Source organism: Saccostrea echinata, unplaced genomic scaffold (assembly GCF_033153115.1).
Source record: "Saccostrea echinata isolate AGI-Se365-2 ecotype Australia unplaced genomic scaffold, CSIRO_AGI_Sech_v1 ptg000052l, whole genome shotgun sequence".
NCBI lineage: Eukaryota > Metazoa > Mollusca > Bivalvia > Ostreida > Ostreidae > Saccostrea > Saccostrea echinata.
The window spans coordinates 12,676,987-12,701,288 of NW_026889801.1; the positions used below are offsets into that span (position 1 = coordinate 12,676,987).

Consider the following 24,302-nt stretch of genomic DNA (forward strand, 5'->3'; position numbering starts at 1 on the left):
GTAGTCAAGTGTCAGCGTTCTCACTGTGTATCATCTATTTCATAATTATTATTTTTCAAAATTTAAAACAATCTAAACTATTTTTCTTTAAATGTACATGAAATTTGAATGTCTTCAAAAACAGGTATTTCTATCAGGAAGCACTCTTCAAAACAACTAAACAAACCGTAATGGAGAAAATGTTTAGTGCAGCTCTGTAGAAAGAAGCTTCAAAGCGCCACCAAGCAGACCGGATGTGAAACATCCATGAAAATGAAAACAGAGGGTCATTGTGATTGTCGGAATCTAAAGCTACTCAATGTTATACATGTTATATGTTTTAGAATTGAAGTCTGTGTTTTTCTCTGAATCAACATAATGTCGAGTCAGATGTCTGCGATGCGATTCGCTGACTATTTTGTTGTGTGTGGCCTGGATACAACCACGGGTTTAGAACCAGATCAGTTGTCAGGTGCTTAAAAAAAATTTTCAATCCTTTGTCAGTTTTTTACAGAACTAAGATAAAAAACAAATGTTACTATCCTTCTGAAAACAAAAGAAAAAGATGTCTTTGCACCTTGTCAAAGTTACACTATACCAATTTTTTTAAATTTTGTTTCTAGTGGGCCCAGTTGAAAGTCGTAATTACTAAATTAGACGTCAAGATTATTAAGATCTTCTGTCTAGAAAGTTGATGCATGTGGTATATGGGTTGGACTGAGTTGTGTGTATATGATTTCGTTATACATTTTGTTTTCTTAGGAGATAACTTGCAGTGTCCACCACTTGACCGTCCATTTAAATCAAAAGTATTACAACACGTTCCAGACAATGTTCCGTGGAATCCTTTCGATAATGCAGCAGTAGGAATGGTATAAATATTTCCCTTCTTTTAAATGTATATAAAGTTCAGTCTAGGTGATAAGGATAAACCTTAGGAATTAATGTTTTTTATGGATTATTATCTTGTCTAGCAACTTGCATTTTTTTTACAACATTAACCATATATTTGTCTATTGATATACATGACTGTATGATAAGTTAAAATATGTTGACGGTGCGACCATTGAAGTGAGCGCAGTAACTATTACTAGATATACATACCTATTCACTTTTAACATAGATTAGCCTCTTCAAACCCGCCAGAGACATTTGGAACTTCTTAGACTGTGACGTCTCATGACGTCATATGTAACTTGTATTAACATGCATGTAACATTAAACTCTGAAAAGTGCAAATTTTAACAAAGAATGTGTAATCTACTATTTATTTGCAATATACCCATTAAATCAAGGTGAGTTTATTATTTGATGAACTTTTGTAGTTGTGAGAATGTAGTTAGCAGAGAGATGCATTTGCTTTGCATTGTGGGTCTCCAGGTTACTGCAGAAAAAAAATCATTCACATTTTAATTTTTCTCTTTGCCCAGGCGTTGCTTTAAGAGCTTGCGTAGTGTCAAGTGGCACTTTTTATTTTCCTGCCCTAAGCACAGAGGTTATGATTTGAACAAATTTGAATCTACACTACCTGAGGATGCTTTATTTATAAATATGACTTTTGAATATCACAGTTTGTCGCTCTGCGCTTGCTATTAATCATGATTTCTATCTCCATATGATCTAAGCCATGTTGAAGTCATTAGGCCAAATAAAAAAATATGTGTGGTTCCGGTTACCCGACCTTCCCTATTTTATACCCCCGACCCTAAACTTTTTTTTTGGTAATTTTCATATTTTTTCCGAAATTTTCCCCGATTTCCATCAATGGCTCCAGTTTAAGTTTTAGTTTCAGCAATGACGGCCTCCTTGCAAAACATAGTGCTAGTATTTAATAATGTTAAATCCAAAGCAAGCTAGCATGTAGGTGTCCCCTACCAATATTGACCAATATATTATCACACCACATCTAAGTGCCATTTGAAAAGCAGTGATAGGTATTATTTAGAAAAATTAAGAAAATCATTTTGTTTAAAAAAAAAAAAAAAAAAAAAAGAATTCTCTACCTACCTACCCTAATTTTTTTGGAAGTGTAACCGGAACCACACATATTTTTTTGTTTGGCCTTAGTCACAAAGTATGATATTGTAACGAAGTGATGACTGAATTTAAGCTGTTGTTTTTCAGCTTTGCATGCCACAAGGCCTCGGTTTTTGCACTCAGAGAGAATCAAAACGAGCAAAATTTCACTCATTCTTGATAACTAAAGAAGATGGATCTCGAGTATTTGGATCAGCCTTGACCTTTTATGAAGAGGTCAGGGACAGAAAGATATGTGCTGCCATGCAGACCCTTCAACACATGTATCGAGCACAACCAGAAGAAGAAGTTGAGGATGAGAACCAGCCAACTCTACAACTACGGCACAGTCCAAAAGTCACTAAACGATCTAGTCCCAGACAGAGCATCAAAGTCTTTGATTCACAAACTGACACGCTTTTTGTAACCAAGTGTCTTTGTCTCATCACCCAGTATCCATTTGTTACAGCCCCAAGGGAATATCTAAAACAGCTATATGAAGCAATAGAGAAACCGTCTAAGTCACATCTGCCATTGGAGAGTTATATTTATAACATTCTCTCTGAGGTCCCTCTTCCACCCCCAGGGCGGAGCATGAAGTTTTATGGTGTCTCAAGAGCTGTGTTTACCCAGAGACCAAGTAAGTACTAAACAGATTTTCAAAAAACTGCTGGCTAACCATATAACATCACAAGATTTTGTTTTGTATGTGATTATAAAGAAATAAAATTAATAATACCTAATACAAAAGAATCTGATAATATTAAGATTTTGTATTGTGTAATAGTCTATCTAGAATGTCTTTTTAACTCAGTCACTTACAACATGTACAATGTATCCTCGGAATGCATTTTAAGTTGTATATTATTAAATTAAGATCACACTTGATACAGATTCTGTTGGAATTACCCTTGACTAAAAAAAATTATCTTGCTCGTAAGCAATAACTCTATTGTTCCCATATTTGTACAGTTTCTATTACAACAATTACAAATGGTATGACTTATTATTTACTATAGGTATATTTAGATTATTGGTTAAGGCTTAATACTTCCAAATTAACATAATAGATTTTAACATTCAGCTGGGAATGGTTTTATAAGCTGGCTACATGTATATTGTAATGGCTCATAAGTGTGTGGGATATGTCTTTAGAAGCATAGTAACTTTTAATAGAAAGTGCCCCTAGAAATTGGCCAATTGCTTAAAAGTAGTAACACTCAAAGACGGATCTGTCATTGAAATTCCTTTGATGTCAGATTTTGATGATGAGTGCCATCTTCTAAACAAAAAATCCACAATGTAAATTTATGTAGTATTTTGTGTTAGCAAAAGTTCAATTCATCCTCAACTTTTCTTTGTTCATTTCTTTATTTGAAATTACCAAAATTAGTATAGCAGCAAATATAAATAAAAATGTACATTAATTAAACACTTCTTGTTTAATATCTCTCCTAAATTTCCTTGCAAATTTTCCCATTTAATATTTTTGACAAAGCAATCTTTATTTTGGTATATTGTGTAAACACGGTAAAGTGCATATATAACTTACAGTGGGGAAATTGTTTTTTTTTTTTTTCACAGCTTATTGAGATTTTCTTGTAACTGGTATTTGCTGCAAAGTTCAATTGTTTGCTATTATATATGTCACATATCTTGCATTCTGTTATGTTCACTAACCTTAATTAATACTTATTTCTAACAAGTGGACTGGAGGGAGGTAAAAGGTAATGCAGGCTGTTGTATTTATATTGGTGTTTGATTTACCTCCCTTTTACAACTGATCATGGATAGGGATACTCATTTATATAATTATAATGAATGAAGTGCATGCCTTAAAGGAGTGTAATGAGTGCTAGCAATCCTCTACGTATACAAAGGTGCTTAAAGGCTTTTAATGTATATTTGAAGGTAGTGGTTTACAAATCTATAGACACATACATCATGTACATGTACATATATGTACATGTGTGTGTGTTTATCTTTGGGGTAAATTTTATCCTTTCTCTAAGTTTTGTATGAATTATTTTACATTTTAGTTGAACATATATGTGTATCTCTGTTGTGAAACTTTTTTTATATCTAATGATTATAGTCATTCAATTTCATTGTTGAGAAGAAAAAAAACTGCGGCCAGAATAATATACATTGTATACCATGTATACAAATTTTGTTGATTTGATAGCAAATGCAAGCTTTGTTTGACTTGTATTTTCATAAGAAATTTCATTTTAAAGTTTGATTAAATATTTCTTATTCTGTAATATTACATAAAATATCTATGTAATGAATCTGTAGTATGATATACAATGTATTAAATTATTTCATTGAGCAAGTTCCATTTTTTATCCCTTCAGAAAAAAAAATACATGATTTAAAACTACTGATATTATAAGTGTAGTTTTCATGTGCTTTCACTCAATCCTACATACCACTTTTTTGCAAAATATTCAAATAAGACAGGAAGACCATTTATCCTACAGTACAAATTCACTGTGATAAAGTTGATCTTTCACTGATTTGATTTGCAGGTGTGAGTGAGCTCCCTTTGTTTGACTTCTCTCTGTGGGACCTGTGTCGATACCTAGAGGTTAAAGATCTCATTCTTCTTTTTACCAGCGTCCTCCTAGAACATCAAATTCTTCTGTATTCATCTGGTAAGTCCATTTTACTGATCAACCTATTCATACAGGATATATTATAATCTTTTGATGTAGGTGAGTACAGTCTTTGAATGACATGCAGACTACTCAATTTTTTTTAATAAAAATAAATTAAATCCCTTATAAAAATAAAATAAAACCCTTGTAACCCATTATGAATCGGTCATAATATTTATTCTCAAAAGTACCAAAGGAAATTTTAAGAAAAAAAGATAAAGATAAAAAGTTTTCGAGAATAATTTTCAAGTTGTTTTCATAATATTTGTACCTATTGCATTCGTGTATCACACTGTCACAGTTGCATAATAAAATTATATTTTAATTGATAAACTTTCCTCCCATTACAAGACTTGAGTTGTATGTTTTCAGTAATTTATTTCTCATAAATACATGTATGTTTATCTTATTATACAAAAATGTGTTTATATTTGTTTCATTATGAGATTTGAACAACAGTATAAATGTAATTTGCCTTTATTGTAGACTATCATAGACTTATGACAGTGGCAGAGTGTATCAATGTATTGACCTTCCCATTCACCTGGCAACATGTCTATGTCCCTATATTGCCTGCCTCTCTGACTCACTTTTTGGATGCCCCTGTACCATTCATCATGGGATTACATCATGGCAGAGAAAAGAGATCAGAGCTTGCTCTGCCAAGTGAGGTAAACTAAAAGGACATTTTATCAGTTTTTGTAAGTGTTAAGTGTATGGAATTTTGGTAAGCTCGGTAGCCAGGCACTATATTAACATAGCTGACTAACCCTGACTTTGTATTGCAACTCTAAAAAAAAATTAGTTCCTGGCTACTCCATTTCTGATGAAATCTAACAGACATATGAAGCCTTTGAAATTTTTTCTGATGTGCATTTAAATGGAGCCTAAACTAGGTATAATTGTGAAAATATTTATTAAAGGATATTTATTTAGAGTAACTGGAATGTTTTACATACAAATGTAACAAGAATATGCTTGAAGTGTAACAATGAATGCCGTCCTTTGATTTTACAGGCTAATATGTGTTTTGTGGACATTGATGAGAAGACTGTAGATGTACCAGAAGATTTACCTCCCTTTCCACACCACCAGGAACTGAAAGAGGAACTTGTAAGGGCAATCAATCTGTACAAAGTTTCTCTGGGTAGAGATAGCAGCAAAACCCCCAGTCCCAAAAAGACTAGCAGCAACAAAGAGGAAACCTCCATATCCCGCAACGAAAGCTGGGCTGACATGCCAGAAAAGATGGAAATTTTAAAACAGAGTGAAGCATTTGCAAAAATATCAGCCATTGCAAAGAAAACTGGTGTGTGGACTTCCATCGAAGAATTTTCTGACAAGTCCGAAAAAGAAAAAGATGTAGAAGTGAAAGATTCCTCTTCTATGGGTCAGAGACAGATCGACCATTTGAAGTTCAACAACATGATTCGAGAGATATTTCTCAATCATTTCCTTCATTTATTTAGCTCATATGAGAAATTTGTCATCCAACCAACTCAAGACATGGACTCATGGCTGACAAACCGAGAAACCATGCAGAATTTTGATAAGGCTGCCTTCTTAAGTGACCAGCCAGAGGGTTACCTCCCTTTTATGTCCTCGTTTACGGAGACCCAGATGTTTGCCACACTCATAGATAACAAGATTTTATCTCACTTTGAGGAGACGGAGCCAGGCTTACGAGTGTTTGATTCAAGGTTAAAGATCCTCAGGGAAAGACTAGGAGAGCACATAACGCACACATATGGTCCTTGTACTACAGTTGAAGATACAGGTTTGTACATAATAACATTGGGTAAAGTATTTGTAAATTGCATTTTATTTGTGAGAACTTTTTTTTTCTAAATTGAAAAAATTGTTCAAACGGAACATAAAGTTCTTGTGAATTAGGATATGAATAAATGTAAGAAGTTACACAAATTGTACAAAGGAATCTTGTAATTTCCATGTATATTTTGTGAATAAATGCGTCCATGTACAACAGTTTCAGGAAAATGAAGTTTTGAGAAATACATCTACATGAATATGTGATCAAAAGTATTCAATTTTAAATTTATTTATCATATGTGTGAATATGACAATAATAGTACTTCTTGTTCTGTAGCAGGAAAATCCTGTCTGCATTTCTGTTTTATGGTAAAACATTGTACTGGTAGTTCAGAAATCTGTTCTTTTTTTTAAATGATAGTCATTAGAAAGTATTGAATAATTTTGTATTTTTTAAATATTTAATAATGTTGTAGAAAACATGCTGGAGAAGAGAGTGGTATACATCGATGTTGTCTCCCCGAAGCCTCACACCCTGGAAAACCTCACTAGTCCAGCCACCATTGAAATGGGGTTCTTCCCCGAGATTCAAAAAGATGTCATGAATGTCCAGATAAGTCAACAGTCGTAAGTTTTATAAGCTACTATGGTGTCAACACTAACAGAATGAGAGATGGTCTTTCTGTTTAAAAATTTCTCTCAGCCTTTATGGTAAATGTGTAGGTTGTTTGAAAGTTTGTCATGGTTCTCTTACAGATTCCCTTGAAAATTATGAAAGAATGTTTTAAAATTGTCTTGAATTTTCATGTGTATGAACTGTCCATTCACTCCTGTAACAAATTTTAAAATTTGTTATGAAAATGTTTAAATTTATCCAAATAGGATGAACAGCAGGCATGGGATGCTTATAATTATTCCAAATTTTGAATTTAAATACATTTGCTTTATTAATATTTTTCAGAATAAAAAGAGAAGGTGCCATGTTGAGAAAAAGGGACAAAGCTTTTCAACATTCTGAACACATACAGCTGACCTCGGAACAGAGAGAGGTAAATGGTTGAAGATAAGAATGTTTAGAACATTATTTATTATCAATTATTAAATTAATTAAACTATCACTCTATGGGCAACTTAATTATTTAGTTTTCTTCTTCTATACTTACATGTATATGTTACAGAAGTACATCCAAGATGCCAGACTGAAGCATGTAAGACAGCCCAAACTAACAGACATGTCCGGTGCTGGAATGATGCAGACAAACTGGAAATTTGTTGAGACACTGCTCCAGGAAATCAAAAACAAGGTAAATTTTAACTTTAGATGGTGGTGTAAGAAGATAAATCTGAATGGTGATATCATCATTGAAGATGATTTAGACATTTTCTGTCAAAGCCATTTTAGTTTTGACTTGGGTGTAAATATCGGTAGATAAATCTAAACTTTGATATCATCACAAAAGATGAATTGCTAAGGCCTTTATTCTTTCGTGCATTTTCTCCTTTGAAATAAAAAAAAGGAACTGTTAATTTAGTGAGTAATTGTCCAATCTTCTTATACAGTTGAACTGTGGTATCTTGAACACAGATATCTTGAATACCATGGATATGTCGAAGTAAATTTGAAGTCCCAACTGCTTATTCCTTAAGTATTTTACCCTTGATATCTTGAATCATTGGTTATCTCGAAGTATTTTCTCTGTCCCTTTGAGTTCGAGATGATAAAGTTTCACTGTACTTGGATGGATATGTACATGAAAACCTTAATAGTTCCAGTGTTTGTATTAAATTAATATACTGGGTATACAATCTTACCATTGTAAGTATCTGTTTTCCCTTCACACAGACAAAGCGTATGCTGGTGGAGAAAATGGGACATGAAGCAATAGAATTGGGTCACGGGGATGCCAACATTAATGGTGTGGAGGAGAACACCATGATTGCTAGTCTTTGTGATATGTTGGAGAGAATCTGGTCTCATGGCCTGCAGTCAAAAAAGGTACTGACATTGAAAAGTGTTGGAGGCACTGTAGAGTTTGAACATGGAAAAATATGAACACTGAAGCTTGTATTCATTGCATTAAAAGCAAATTGGATATTAATCTGTTTATTGATTAAAAGTAGTCGAACATACATGTATGCTTAAATTTGTATTTTAAAAGAAAAAGAACTCCTCTTTAATGATTTAGAAGCATTAAGTTTTTAAACCATCAATATCTTGAAATCTTTGCAAGAATGTTGTATTTTAATATCATCTGTTGCATGATAAAACAGAGCTCAGATATATATATGACCATGAAATTGCAAGTCACACGAAGATTTCACAATTGTTTTCAGGGAAAATCTGCACTTTGGTCACACCTGTTAAGTTACCTAGAACTCCAAGACTGTAACTATGGAAACCAGTGCCTGGACAGCAATAGATTGGCACCACCAGGTAATTCTATAGACATCTGTACATTCATAAGATCAGACATTTATCTTGTTGTTGAAATACATGTAAGTGCCTTACCCTAATTGCCTAAGTATATACTATTCAAAAAAAGTGTTTCAATTAAAGGGTTTCTGTTAAATCATGTTTTAATCAAATTATTAAGGAAACTGATTTTATGTTTTAGTCCCACGTATACCTATACGTAAGAGAACAAGAGTAGACTTAACGTCCATTAGGTCGTTGTACTTTTGTCTGTGCAGCAGTAAGTAACAGTTTAAGGATTGTACAAATTTTTTTTGTGTTACTGCTGCAGTCTTGCCAATTCTTTTGACTTTTCAAATGTTTATTTCCGTGATATTCAGTTCCTCATTGTATTTTTCCAATACAGGTACAAATCTTTTTTCCCCATTAAGTCATCATGCAATTTTCCAGTCTTACAAAGCTCAAAAATGGAAGGTCTTTCTAATGTTTCTTTCTAAACAAACGGAAAAATTACCTTAATTAAGATATTGGCACATGTTTAACACTGATTTTGTGCAAATATTGCATGCAGCTATTTTACGCATTATTGTTTGGATTTACATATTCTCGCTACTTTGGCTAGTTTTCTCAAAATGATTTCACATTATTAATTTATGGAGATACGTGCAAGTCAGTCTTGTAACCAAAAGTGAAAAAAATGTGAAAAAACCTGTGATTAGTTACCATTCAAAAGAGGTGTTTTCCATTAAGAACTGCACGGTGATTTTAGAAATCTGAAATTCAATTCTGTGCATATTCTTTTTTCTGTGAATGCATGTGGTGTGAATTACCAAGTGCTCTTAGTTGCAACTTCAATCAAAATTCATATACGTGTAGTTTACGTACATTTTCATATGAAACTCGTCAGTTTTGCTATTATTTAAGACTATTAGAAATAGATAATGTAATATTTTAAAAAAAAAAGAAAACTATGAGTAAGTAGGGTATATTTTGTTCTAATAAGAAAGTTGATGATACATGTATGTATTTAAGCCTAGACAAGCCTTTGCAGTTTGATGATTCAGAATTTATTGTGCATGATAAGCATAATGATGATTTTTATTTTATTATTGTATTTTCACTGTAAAATAGAGCATTGGAATCAGACATCAAGTATGTTATCATTTTTCCCCCTTTTCAGCACATTATATATTCAGACACTTAGATCCACCCCTATTTCTTTATTGTTTCCTTTTCTTCTTCTGTTTCCAAGGACTATGTTTATACTTTGGTTTTGAATGCCATAGCTTAGCTACATGTATAAGGAGTAGAAAATGTTTTTTCTCCCCCTTTAGGTATGCAAGTACTAATGTGATGAAAAGGTTGGACAGAATGCCATCATTAGCACTTGGTTATTAAATTAGATTTATTTAAGATACCAATTACTCATTAAGTTTTTGGTACAACTATATCAGAATTAAGACACCATGTTAAATATTAGAATCAAGAATGTTGTTTTTCTGAAAGAAGGCCTACTTATTTGTAACATTTGTTGTCACATATATTTCTGTGGACAAAATGAGTGAGTTAGGAATAATTTTTCTTCAGCATGTTCAAGAAAATACTCCTAAAAATTTGACTTTTTAAAAGTATATTTTGCATTTTGAAATTCTTCTCAACTTGTTGAGCACTGATAAGGTGTTAAAACAAAGACTTTTTATAGCTTATTTCTACATGTAACTACAATGAGACTATATGTACTTTTTATTGATTGTATTGAGACAGACAACTTTTAAATAGCCCTATTTGTACAGCTAAATGCAATGAGAATTCTATTCATTGAATGCACTTTGAAATTTTTAATTTTTATCAATTTTATTTTAGAGGAATGAAATATTTTATTTACTTTGATTCCAGGAAAAACTGCATGCACTTCTTTATTCTGATTTATATGTGTTCTGATATACATGTACTTATATAAATATATCAGATAAACATGTAACTAATATATTTTCAATTTTTCATAAGTTTTTCCTATTTCATTTGGTTACAGTAAATATGTTGCACTTGTTATTTGAATTTTCTTTCTGAAGCAGATGTTGTTGTAAGTTTTTTTTTTTTTTTTTTAATGAAGAGTGTTACATGTCATAATTAAAATTACACAACTACGTGTAGTGATTAAAGAAGGAAGAAATGCAATTTTTTTTCAGACACTAAGATGAATTAATATTCAATTAATGATGTTGATTAAAGAGTTTAAGAATTTATATTAAAATCATTTTATTTCTTGAAGTGGAATTTAAGAAAGAAACATCTAATATAAGATTTATATGATAAGAAAAATGCAAATCTTTTAATCAATCAAATGAATTCCACAACATTGTTGCTGTATCATGTGTTTCACAAAGTTTTGGAGTCTTACAGTAATGAGTTCATTTATTTCTATAATCTAACATGATTTGCTTTTTGTTAGATCTCACTATGATGTCCCTGAGTCCAGAAGGCATACAGGACCAGCCTAGTCATGTAAAGACACATCGTCGTAAAGGAAGCACGGGGAGGATAGAGTTACCAACACTCAATCCATTACCAAACTCTCTGGCTTATGACATGAGGTACAAGTTCATTAATAGTAAAACACGCTTAAAGCTAAGTGGCAGGGATGATCAATTTTGAAAATGATTTGTTTTTAATTCAGTTCACTCTATCTGATAAGTTTATTATATGTTTTAAAAATACAGTGAATGAAAATTTATTTTTTTGCTGTAAGCATGAATTCATTATAAGTGTGTTCAGTGTAAGTGAGTTTTACTGTACTAGGAGAAATATACTGTTTTGAAATGAACGTAATACCTGAATCAGTATATTTTGATCAAATACATGTATGTTTATAAATTCATGCACTGACTTACATTCTGTGAAGCTTAAATCTTGACCATTTTCCAAAATATTCATATTCTGGTATATTATTTAAATAAATTTATTATAAACTAAGACTTCAAAGCAAATATTAAAAAGGAGAACATCGAATATTTTTAATTTGTGGTTCCTAGTAAAGTTCATACATGGTAATTGTTTCAGAAAAGTCCAACAAATGGTGGATATCCGAACAGATGTTGGACATGCTCGAGCTTGGGTCAGACTTGCTCTTGAGAAAAAGATGCTGGCATCTCATCTCAGAGAGCTTTTATCTGATGCAGATTTACTCAGGTATTTAATAAATAACTGGAACTTTTGCATAATGTTGTGAAATTCCTACTTCATGTCTATGTTTCCTGCAGCATGGACCAAAAAAAGTGCATATATTTCCGAAATGTTATAATGAAGTCTTCTTGAAGGAAAAGCTCTTGAGAATATGCTTTGTATGCATGTTTATATACATGTTCCAGCATTATACCACATGCAGCGGTTTGTACCCGTCTTTGAATACAGTTTACGTATTTGGCCTTTAACTGTAAAGGTGCCTCCTTATGATTTTACAGGAACTTGTACAAGAGGTATGCCTTCCTGAGATGTGAGGATGAAAGAGAACAGTTTTTGTTTCATCTTCTTTCTCTGAATGCTGTAGATTACTTCTCATATACCAATTCTTTTCTCAACACAGGTATTCAGTTTACTTAAGTTGTTCTGAAATTTATAGATTAAAAATATAAGACAGAATTTTCAGACCAGTTAAGACAATCAGTTGTGAATAGCGTATTTAAAACATGAAACTAAAATAATTGGATCAATTTTGGTTAAAAGGAATTTCTTGTACTGATGTTAAAACTTCAATTTTATTCCATTTAGTTAAGTTTTGGTATTTAAAATCATAAAAGGTGAAAGGCTCAGGTATCAATTTAGCTACTTGTAGTTTTCAAATTTGATGTTAAGTTTTACATTGATAATGTTTTTCTTTGCAGTTGTGCCATACAAAGTGCTAATCTTTCCTAGTCCTAAATTTGGTTGTTCTACTACCAGTGCTAATCCATGGATCAGCTTTGCTGGCCAGCACGGAGAGACAGGGGTTGTAGAAATCCCAAAAGGTTGTCTGGAGTTTAATGTGGAGGTAAGGGAAAAAGAGGAAATATTTAAAATTAATGTAATCCAGATTTATAGATTTCCATCTTTGTCAAAGATAAGCAAAACGATTTTAAAAAAAAAATTATTCTGTTGATTATACAAACTAACAAGGCTTCACACGTTGTGTGGGTATTATTTATATCACATTAAAATATTTTGAAAAAATAGATTTGAGAAATTTTATTTGTAGGTACATGTGAATATACATGTACTTTCACTTAATTATTTATTCATTCCTTTCATAAATAGCATAAGAACTTAGGGATATTGACAACTCTCCGTATTGGACATGACAACTCTGGTCTCACCCCACGCTGGCTTGTGGAATATGTTCTAGTCAGAAATGAGTTAACAGGGCATCTCTATAAGTAAGAATATTTTAAATATTGGCTGCCTGTTTATTTTAAAACAATTTATTCAGTTTGGTTATTAGTTCCATTGTTAACTTTTTATCAACAAAGTCTTTCAAATCAGAAATTCTGTTTTTATTAATTTAAAATTTACATATTAACCAGGACTAAAGTATTTAAATGTACAATCATCTCATAAAAACGGATTTATCATAATTTCAGATTCCAGTGTGGAAGATGGCTGGGTAAAATGGTGGATGATGGCAGTACAGAAAGGTTATTAGTGGCCCAGCTTCTTCCTCAACACTCAGATACTTATGGTAAACAAACTCTTATTAGCTTACTCTATCGTGTTTGCTATACATGATTTTCTACAAAAAGCCCTCAGTAAAAAGATGAAGCTTTGTCCAGATGGGGGTCTAAATACATATGTCCTATGTGAATATTAACCAGGTCATATACTTTAAATAAGGGGAACTACAAAGGTTTTAAAGAACATTTTCCCAAATTTATGAAATATTGCTTATACATAACTCTGGCTTATTTTTATACATGTATTTACATAAGAAAAAGTCATTGCTTTATTTGAACAAGATAATAGAAAATTGGGGTATCTCTTTCTCCAGATTTAGATTTAGCAGTTGCTTCTTCACCTACAAATAAAGGAATTTCTCCTAATTCACCCAAGAGGTCACCTGATCAAGGTACATTTAAATCTCTATTTCTTTCAGTTAAAATCATCAACATTTTCCCAAAAATTATGCAGAAGATTATTTCAGTAAAAATAGATACATGTATGATATTTAACATGTACTAGGGCAAAAGCAACTGTTTGAATTTTTTTTTATCTGAAATCTTATTTTGTCTAGGATCCTTAAGAATTCCAGAAATTCAGGAGAGACTCGGGCATGCTGTCAATAATCTAGTCAAACACTTCTATAAACCAGAGAAAGAGGTCTGTATTCCTTACAGTTAGTCAAGTTTTTCAGAGTAGGCCAAAAATCAAGTGCCATTCCACTTATGATAAAATATTTTGGAATTTTTGACAGATTTTGTTTTAAAGGGGGATAACTCCAAAAAGCAACATAATTATCTATACAATGTTTAATTCATTTTATTTAATTGTATTTCAATATGTATAAAAATCTTTTATATGAAAGCTAAGGTATATAGTCAAATAAAATGTCATCTTATTGGCAGAGAGGGAATTTAACTTACTTATTGTGTGGGGACCAGGGCCTGGTTCATTGTTTGGAGTTGGTGTTCCAGTATGGATTCAGGTCATCAAGACTCTTTAGAAACAAGTTCTTCATCTGGGACTACCTTGGTTAGTATAAATGTTAATTCATATATACGTGTTTACATTGAAATTTACATTTAATTCATTTATACATGTTTATATTGAAAATGTCAGAATAAGTAGAGGTGCAAATTTTCCTCTCTCTCTCTCTGTGTCCACATGTATTCATCTTTGATTAATAGTTTTCTTGTTGAAAAATTTTCTATTATAATTATTATTTAAATAACATTGAGTTAAAGAAATGGCCTTAAAAATATTATTCTGAAACATAACTGTTCTTTTTTATTTTTTTTTTTTTCTGTATTCACTTTGATCATGAAATTATAATGTTTAATTGAAAGCCTTTTCACCATATCTTTGTGAATGCACTTCCAAAGAAGAAAGTTGTTTTTTTTATTTTCTTAAAAAAAAGACATAGCCTGTATATACAGTCCCTGAAACGTTCTACTTTCCCACTTGAACGGTGAACGGTGAGCGAACGCAGAACGCGAACGGAGTGCGAACGCGAGCGCAAAGTGAACAGTGAACGCAAGATGAACGATTTATTCGGAATGCCTCTGATCTTTTCCATGCATTGTATCTATTCTATTGTATTCTAATGTAAGGCGGAAAATAAATAAATATTCTAATATTGTCCTAAGAAAGACGAAACATGCACATTTAGTAAAACTATTAATTAAGTTTCTTACAATATTTTCTGCACATATGTATGATGTTTGAATTCAGCTGTTTAATCACACGATTTTTATCGCTGTAAAACATTGTCATTGTTACCGAACACTGTAGTTTAAAAGATAGAATTATTCTAGTTGTAAAATAGATATGTTTATTCTTATTTGATATATAAAACCATTACAAATAATGATTTTCGAAGAGTACATTACTGACTTATAGAATGAATTACAACGGTTGTAACAACCATACATGTATTTCCGTATCAAGGCAATTCCGTGTAAAATAATGAGGAAAAAAAAAAAAATATTTTGCTAGTTTGTGGACGTATTGCATGTATACACTCGTATTTAAAAAATTTAGTGCAATAATATATTTATATGTGTCTTTTCATTTTTTAAATGATGATTTATTCAGCAGACTTCTACATGTATCTATATAGACAATTCCCCGTGATTATACTCGGACAAGGTGATACAAAGAAGCATTCATATTATTTGTTATAGATTAAAATTTCAGAACTTGGTATTTAAATAATACGCGTCATAGTTTTGATTAAACGGACAAATGAGAGAGAGAGATTCCGTTTTAGCCCCCTTTCCACAAATACATGTACATGTACCTGTATAAACAAAAATTCTTAATTTTTACTAACTTTTTAAGGCTTTAGTCCAGCCGGACTAGTGCTTCATTACTTTTACTAGTCCGCACGCGATTTTATTAGTCCGTCAAAAAAAAGAAAGAAATATCAATGTTTTTTAACATTAATTTAACGTGACAATTAATATACGTATTATTTTTTTTAAATAAAGTATTTACGTGAAATACATTATTCCACAGATTCATTGAAATCTCGCAATCAGCGAGTACGATCGTATTCCCGATCTCGTATTTTTTTTTTCTTGTCTCTACATTACATCCAAAACGTCCAACATCTTTCTTAAAAGTGTCATACTAAATCATGATCGCTAAAACCTTATACTTCATATCGATCAGTGGAAAATTAAGCGCTGAATTGACCCATCATTGCGTAACTACCCGCCAAAAGCTAGAAATCTAAAAAAAAATACACGCGGGGTTTTCCAGTAAAAGTTGTCGAGAATCGGACATCGGTAATTCATTCATATTGTTTTTCAGAAATTTTTATTGGTCCGTTCGGACTAATTAGCCACATATTTTATTAGTCCGAATGAAAATGTATTAGTCTGAGACTAACGGACTAACTTTAGTGTCGAACCCTGATATCAGGCAGTGAAAGTAACCTTTTTTATTTATCAACAGATTCACTTTGTTTGACAGTCATTGTTGGTTTTTATTTCCCTGCTTCAAGTTCACACGAAGTCCACATGTTTTTCCTGTCAATCAAAATCATTCGACACTGTGCAGGTGTGAAAGTTTCGTCACACCAAACGCGAAGTGCTACACTGTAGTATTTCCAAGAAGTTTTACATGTTTTATCATTTCTAGATCTGATTCCAATTTTCCAATAAATAAATAAATAAAATACATTGGGCATAAACACTTCGAATGAATCTGAAACATAATCCCTGGCCAATTTAAAGTACCACCGTCGTCGGCGCGTGTATATTTTGAACTACTAAATATTGTTTAATGCCTTTTTTTAGATGCATGTTTGTTCTGAGACTGAAATGTTTGTGCTACAAAACGCTTTAACTCTTTTTTAAATATTAATTTAAAATATACTGGAAATACTGACTAAGTAACCGATCTACGTGGGAAAAAAAAGGGGGGGGGGGTCTTAATCATATTGAATGGCAAACATAAAGTTATTGTGAAGAAAGGAATTATTTCTCTCTAACAGTAGAATTTATATATGAATTGTAGTATATTACATTTAAATAAATATTTTTTAACCACACTCAATTTAATTCGCTCCAAAGATATTTAATTAACTGGATATCCGCAGTACTATTTATCAGTCTAGACGAACTCCAAAAACAGCGTGAACTCCGAAAATGAAGTTTTTGGCTCCATCATGCATTGCGACAAAATGGCGTCCGATGTAAACAAACGATGGATTGTCGTTCGCTTTCTCCAAATATACGGCTGCATAATGGTGTATTTAGTGCATTATTACTTCATTTTATTTTTTGTTGAATGGATAATCGCATTTATTAAATTATTTTGTGAATATTGACTTATTTATCGCTTCAAACTCTTGCATAATAGTGAATTGGATATACGACATCGAAATCAATACTGCCGGTAAGAAATATTTTCGTATTTAATTTATTGTGTTCTTGATTTAAATTTTATGTCGATCCTACAATAAGGGTGCTTTTATTTGTTTTTGAAGACACCCAACTTGTATTTATTATATTCAGAAAATGCGCATTTTTCACCACGGAGCAAAGATATTAAGTTCATTTTTAGAAGACATGTTGTGCCCTTAATATCTAGAAGAGTGGTTTTTAAAGTCTTCATATTAACAGATAATAGGTTTAAAAATGTTTTCATAATAATATCTGTTCGTATGTGATAAAAGAATCGGTAAATAACGATGGTAAAAACTTAAGCGTTCAATTCAGATGTCGTACACAAATTACAAACCGGAATGCTAATTTATGTGCAAAATTCAGTCAGGTTTTTAACAGTTACAATATATATTGTCCCATTTTGCATATATATCCCTATTATTATGCATATTTACTCCTCAAAACGTATCATTTTCTCTGTAATTGATCTGACATGAAACGTTAACTTTGAAAGTAAATATCTCCTTTTTTGCAAATAAAATCAAAAATCTGACAAATACGATCTCTTCCAAAGTCTTTTATTTAGCATTTCTGAGTACTGGTATAATTGCCATACTTTCCAAAACTTTGCACGGACAGTTTTTGTAGACCCATCATTTTTGCTGAAAAATCGCCATTTTTTGTGTGTGCGCGCATGCGCGGACTCTATTTTCGGAGTCTTTTTCAGTCTCAATTTCTTACTTCCGGAAACGCTGTTTTTGGAGTTCGTCTAGACTGTTTATAATTCTCAGAACTAGTTCTAATAATGTATTTCTATAATAATCGGAAAAAAACGTGTTAGTAATAAATACTTTCTAATTTTCCTGCAGTTGCTAAATTAATTGACATGGATTTTTATCTCTCCATCAACATGTCGTCTTTAACATAACAACAAAATGTTGCAGTGTTTGAAGTACCCGTATATTGCCCGTATTTAAATTTAATTTTTCAACATCGTTCTACATAGGTACATACTTATAACAGCATTTATTTTCCAGAGTAATTAAAATAATAACCTAATAGCTAAGTTAGAATAATGATGAAACATATTGTAGATAATTTATTCCAATAAAATAATGATCCTTTAAACACGATGTGAATTACTAAATTTCAAATCCCGTAAATCCTTACTTACAAAAAAGATAAGTCCTTTCACTTCGGAGTTCCGAATGACAGTGAAGACTGAACGATAAGTGAACGCTGAACGCAAGGTGAACACAAAGTGAACGAACGGAGAGCGAACGGTGAACGCTTTGTGAACGGTGAACGCGAGCGCACGTTGAATGCAGAACGCAAAACTGTGAACGGAGAGCGAACGGTGAACGCACGGTGAACGAACGGTGAACGCACGCTGAACGAACGGTGAACGAACAGTGAGCGAACGGAAAAATGGGAAAGTAGAACGTTTCAGGGACTGTATATGTATAATAATTAAAAACTTTATATATACATGTGTATATATATAGAACTTATATGACTTCGAACAAATATTAAAATATGATGCTTGAAGAAGTTCTGACTCGTTAACAATTATGTTGTATTTGTATCATTACAATGACATTGTGATTTCAGAAAAGGTAAAGCAGCATTTTGAGAGTGTCCTGACCGGTGAAGTCCGACAAGCCATCACAGACGGAGCTAAAGCAGGCTACTGGATTTACTGTAACTTCCTCAGTAAAATCAACAATGCCACAGAGTCTGTAGGCAAGGACGGAAAATTTCAGATATTTGTCTGTGTCGGTATAAGGTAAGTTTCAGACATACAGTTTACATGTACACATTAAGAACGGAATTAAATATCACACAGTGGAAGTACTCTCACTTATCAACCTGGACTCATTGCCTAGATGTACATGTATAATGGGTGTGGGTTCAAGTGTACACTAGTGGCCTACTTAGCAGGCATTTTCCTTTGGTACTTCGGCTTCCTTCCTCAAAATAACCTCTCATTTTAACATCTGTACAAATACTACTAATGCAAAGACAAATTGTGAACTAGCTCTGCATGTGATGTTTGATAATTAATTATATATATATCTTTTTATCAAATTAAATTAAACTGTCATTTATATTCTCTGTAACTTTGAATATTTGAATTCATTCCAATCATGTGGGGTTTGCATAATCAAATAAAAGTTTGAAAAAAAATGATTTATCACTGTTTCTATTGGGAAATATTAATGATATGGAAATATGCATACATGAATTCTTGTTTTGGAGTAGTCACTTTTCAGAAGCTCGTTTTGACAAAGAGTTACATATACAATGTATCATGAATTTGATTTTTTTTTTATAGACTTTACATTTGTATTAATACATATGTATACTGAATTACTTCTTTTCAGGGATCATCTGTTGCAGAAATTACTTCCCCTGATAGCTAATACCCCAGTGACTGCCCAGATGTACGAGGAGAATTCCTTTCTGAGGAATTACAGCCACATTAACTACTTAGTGCACATACTCAGTACACTGGAGGAATTCCAGATCACCTTAGAGTCCTCCCTTCTTCGTGGATTAGATATATGAGAAAGTTCTTGGATTAGATATATGAGAAAGGAAAGGGGTGTTAATTTAAAAAAAACAGTTTTACCCACCAATATTTATACATGGTATATTCCAATTAGTATTGAATTCCCATTAGTTTCTATTTAGGTTCTTTGATAGCAAAACCTGTGATTGTTTTATTTTTTTCCCTTGTGTAATTTGTTCACCTATTATGATTTTGTTTTCTTTTTTGTTACAGCTCAAATAGAACTAAGCATGACTACATTTACCAGTTTACTTTGTCATATATTTTTTCATTCTTAGCCATATATAGATTTTATATTTTCACTGTGAAGGTTTATGCACGAAGTTGGTTTACATGTAATTATTTATTAGTAGATATTGATTCCCAAGTAAGATGGTTCTTTAATTGCACATCTGAGTGATAGATGTTAGCTCCACCAAAACAGAATCATTCACAACACTATAGATATATTTTATGTTTACATGTAATTAGCAACATGCATAAGTTTCATGTTAATGGTATTTAGAACTTGCAATACCACTGTCTCAGATTTTTATTCCTTGGTGCAAAATTACATGTAAAAGCCAATTTACTAGAAAGCTTACTGAATATTTTCAGGTCTAAGCAGTTTCAGACCTTATCTAAGAAATTTCATTGTATTGGGCATTTGTTTACCGAGTACACAACCTTTACTCTCAATAGATTTTTTTTTTTTTTTTTTTTTTTTTTTTTTTGCATAATGCTGTTATCACAGCATGGCTAATGGAAGACAGTTGAAGTTTGAATAATTTTTCATGTACTTCTACAGATGCAACAAATGAAATGTTGTGGTTTCATCAATTTTTCTTGGGATCAAATTTTGTGCTCTTGGCAAAAACAACAAAAAAATTAATTGATATGCAGATCTGTGGACAATTATATCAATACATGTAGTAAAATTTGTAGTATCCTCAATTCTCATTATATCGCGGGTTCCATTGTATCGCGGTATTTTCCAAAAATTAGGATACATCACTAACATCCTTTTTGTTGATGGACTATCTGTCTGTCGTCTGAATGTTGACTTTTGTGATGATTAAAAAGTATGGAACACCCGTTGGAAAAATATTTATTCAAATAAAACGAAATTTTACAGATCTCCATTCCCGTTTTTATTTTATTTAGACCATTGAATATATAACTAAGTAAAATCCATAATAAAATTCATATTTTGAAAACCTTAAGTTTGTATCATACTTAAGTTTTCATGTAGATTTACATCATAAATTAAAAAAATAAAAATTGTACTTCGTGACCGTGCCAAACCTCCATGTTTTCAATACCGCGATACAATGAGACTCTCCTCTTTTGGAGGTAAGTAAGACTTCCTGTTATAAAAATAGACTACAAAGTAAACGAAGAAAGCTTAGAAAATAATTAGCCACTAAAAAGTTAGGCCATTAATAGGTTTATGAAAAGTATTTGGTGAAAAGTTAATGTAAGAATTTGGAATAACTTTTTTATGCAAAAGAAATGAGTACTGCGATATGATGAGACACCAGTATACATTGCTTATCGAATTTTGTGGTCAGGTCAACAATGTACATGAAAATTGGTGTTCAATGAAAAAAGATGAAACCTCAGTAATATTGCAACAGTTTATTGTTAATGCAGTCTGACTGTTATTCAAATATTATACATTGTATTTGTTCTTATTTTAGTAGAATTTGTATTTCATATCCCCCCTTTGTAATACTCTATCTCCAGTTTGAATAAAATGTTCTAGCTTAGAATGATAAAAACACAAGGCAAAGAAGTTATTTTACAGATTGCATGGTTATGAGAGAGAAAAGATTTTTGAATAAAAAGTGAACAGTATACAAGATCTGTAAAATATGTTTTAAAGTAATTGGTGCATTTGTTAAGTTACAAGCCATAAAATTGGGGAGGGGGGGGGGGTCACACCTGTATACATTGTACCATAGTTTTGTTCAATATTTCCAGTATTACATCTCTCTGATTTTTTTTAGATATCCATTTATCAGAGGGTGTGCAATATATTATTTTACATGATTTTTTTTAATGAAAATAACTTAAATTCTTGAGGGTAAGAAGTTCAAGATTAGAAAAAGAATTAATCTTCATTTGATTTTTGATGTAACTCCATCCTGTACAAAATATGTTTGAATTTTTTCAAGAAAAAAAATAAGGATAGATGTATTCATGTAACCAATACTCAGATTTTTGCAATAGTATATCCATAAACTTTGTGATTCTTGATTAATGTAATCCTATATGTTCATTTTGTAATGACAGAATGAATTAAACACTCCTTACAATCTTGACAGAAAATTTCATTAAATTTCACAAATAAGTAGCAGAGAAAATTGAGAGGTTGTAGTTTTTATTGGATGGTTGATACAGCTGGGTTTGTTCTTTCTCAATGTGCCAATTCCATTTTTATTTCTAGATATGTTATTTCTTGTGATTATAATAACACAAGTTAATTATAATACATGTATATTGTCCCAGGTCTCGGAATCATGTTTGGTAATTTTTTTTTTGCAATATATATATATGTCTAGCTACTTCTAATAAGTTGCCAATGTTGAATTTTTAAGATCTTGTAATTAAAATTTACAAAGAAACTGACTTTTTAAATACCTTAAAGATGTATACTGAATTATGTTTTATGTGTTAATCACCTTGTTATATGCAAAAGTTTATTAACACTTTTAATCTGGTTGGCTATAAATCTCACTAAATTGCACCTGTGTGCAAATTGAAATTTGTTAAAATTAGGCTAATAATCTACATGTTATTTATTGTGACATAAGTCCGTAAATATTATTTGAAATTTAACATCAAATGGAAGGCTGATGTACTTTGAATTTTTTGAATACTCTCTGAAGGAGGTAGAATTTGATATTTTAAGTCTAAGGGAGTTTTCTTCCTGGTTAATGCCTGCAATTTAACTCTTTAAAAGTGTGTGTCTGTGTTTCAAAAGAAACATTTAATAAGTAGACCATCTATGATTACTAGTATTATCTTTTTAATACATTTCCAACCAAGTTTCTGATGCAACCTACTGAACATACTAGTTCTTCCCTTGCAACAAAAAGTGGAAGGCATATTTATGGGATCAGTAGGATTTTCTGTTGTAATATGAGAGATACTATGTGTTAACAGAAAGTACGTTCAAAATATAGATATTACGATCTCCATTATCTACAGCATGTGTTTTTGAAGTTATTTGATAGAAGTCGTATGTATACTATTGTAGTATTGATTTACTTTTTTGTTTTATGAAAATACGATTGTCATTTTGTTATCTTATTCCTATACTAGCAATAGAGGTTTGCAAAATCCTTATTATTTTCTTTTTGCAGTGGATCCATCTTAAATTTATAGATGTTCTATCTGGATAATGTTAATGAATAATAAATGTTGAAATTCTTTACTCTTATGTTAATTTTTGGTTAACATGTATGTAGAGTTTAGGAACTCTTACCTTCTTGCATGTGTGCCCCACAGTTGTTTGAGGAAAGGGACCCCCCCCCCCTCCCCCAATATAACCCCCTTGGCCTTTTCGATTTTTATTTAGCCTTTTTTGTGACATATCCACGTCAATTAAAAAAATACTTAAACATTTTATAATTTAGCAATTCCTATCCCACTAATATTTATAAGTGCATGAGGGATCTTTTTTCCTGCCAACACATACTGTGTCACAGGACCTCATTTTATACACTTTCACCAGAAGGACCCGGTACGTCTCCACTTTCCACTGTTGGAATCGAACCCATGACTTGAGGATCAACTCCTTACTTTGCGAGTCTACTGGGAAAGGTATTTTTCTTTTTCCAATTAAACAAAAATAAGAAATATATAATTCCTTTGTGGGAAATTGTAGAGAGGCAGGTAGTATCGTTTTGAAAAGGATGGGGGATCAATAACATGACATCTTACCTTAAAAATCTTTGATATCCTATTTAGTGGTGACAAATTGGGGAGGTTAGCATTTCGATGTACATTTTTATGATAAATTAACAGCGGGTAGATGGGGGGGGGGGAGCCCCCCCCCCCACTTCCTTGATACTACGTGCCTGTCATATATGGGCAAATGATAGCAATTTCATACGAATTGCGTTATTATTTTAAATCAGAATTGTTTATACATGTACATCGATCCCACATCCCACCATCGACAATGAAGTGTGCGAAAATATTTTGGGCAGTATACAGTGAGGAGACTTCAATTTGAAAGTATGTCTTTGATGACGTCCAGTTCCACCCACTACTTCAAAATAAAAGATTAACCGTTCAATCCCTCCTCTTCAAAGAGAATAAAGTTG

General features: G+C 31.9%; 1 protein-coding gene across 2 annotated transcripts; it reads left to right on the top strand.

The window, feature by feature from the left end:
• Positions 1-318: 318 nt before the first annotated feature.
• LOC133204148 (DENN domain-containing protein 5A-like) lies at positions 319-23,403 on the top strand. 2 transcript variants are annotated; one of them, XM_061339909.1, is made up of 23 exons: positions 319-451; positions 742-851; positions 2,104-2,635; positions 4,527-4,652; positions 5,142-5,326; positions 5,673-6,432; positions 6,902-7,052; positions 7,387-7,474; positions 7,604-7,729; positions 8,269-8,421; positions 8,760-8,859; positions 9,041-9,118; positions 11,291-11,432; positions 11,899-12,027; positions 12,300-12,421; positions 12,720-12,865; positions 13,129-13,247; positions 13,452-13,549; positions 13,856-13,933; positions 14,099-14,184; positions 14,430-14,556; positions 19,029-19,203; positions 19,802-23,403. In XM_061339909.1, exons 1-23 carry the CDS (start codon positions 358-360, stop codon positions 19,983-19,985), a joined length of 3,909 nt encoding a protein of 1,302 aa, XP_061195893.1. In that variant the 5' UTR covers positions 319-357; the 3' UTR covers positions 19,986-23,403. The 2 variants fall into 2 exon arrangements, with proteins under 2 accessions (XP_061195893.1, XP_061195894.1); XM_061339910.1 differs by lacking the exon at positions 9,041-9,118.
• The last annotated feature ends 899 nt before the right edge of the window (positions 23,404-24,302 follow it).

Excerpts from the sequence above, each read along its gene's own strand:
- LOC133204148 (XM_061339909.1), top strand. The coding sequence starts at position 358 with ATGTCGAGTCAGATGTCTGCGATGCGATTCGCTGACTATTTTGTTGTG. Across the intron at positions 852-2,103 it reads ATAATGCAGCAGTAGGAATG|CTTTGCATGCCACAAGGCCT; the intron begins GTATAAATATTT and ends GTTGTTTTTCAG. Across the intron at positions 13,934-14,098 it reads CAAGAGGTCACCTGATCAAG|GATCCTTAAGAATTCCAGAA; the intron begins GTACATTTAAAT and ends TATTTTGTCTAG.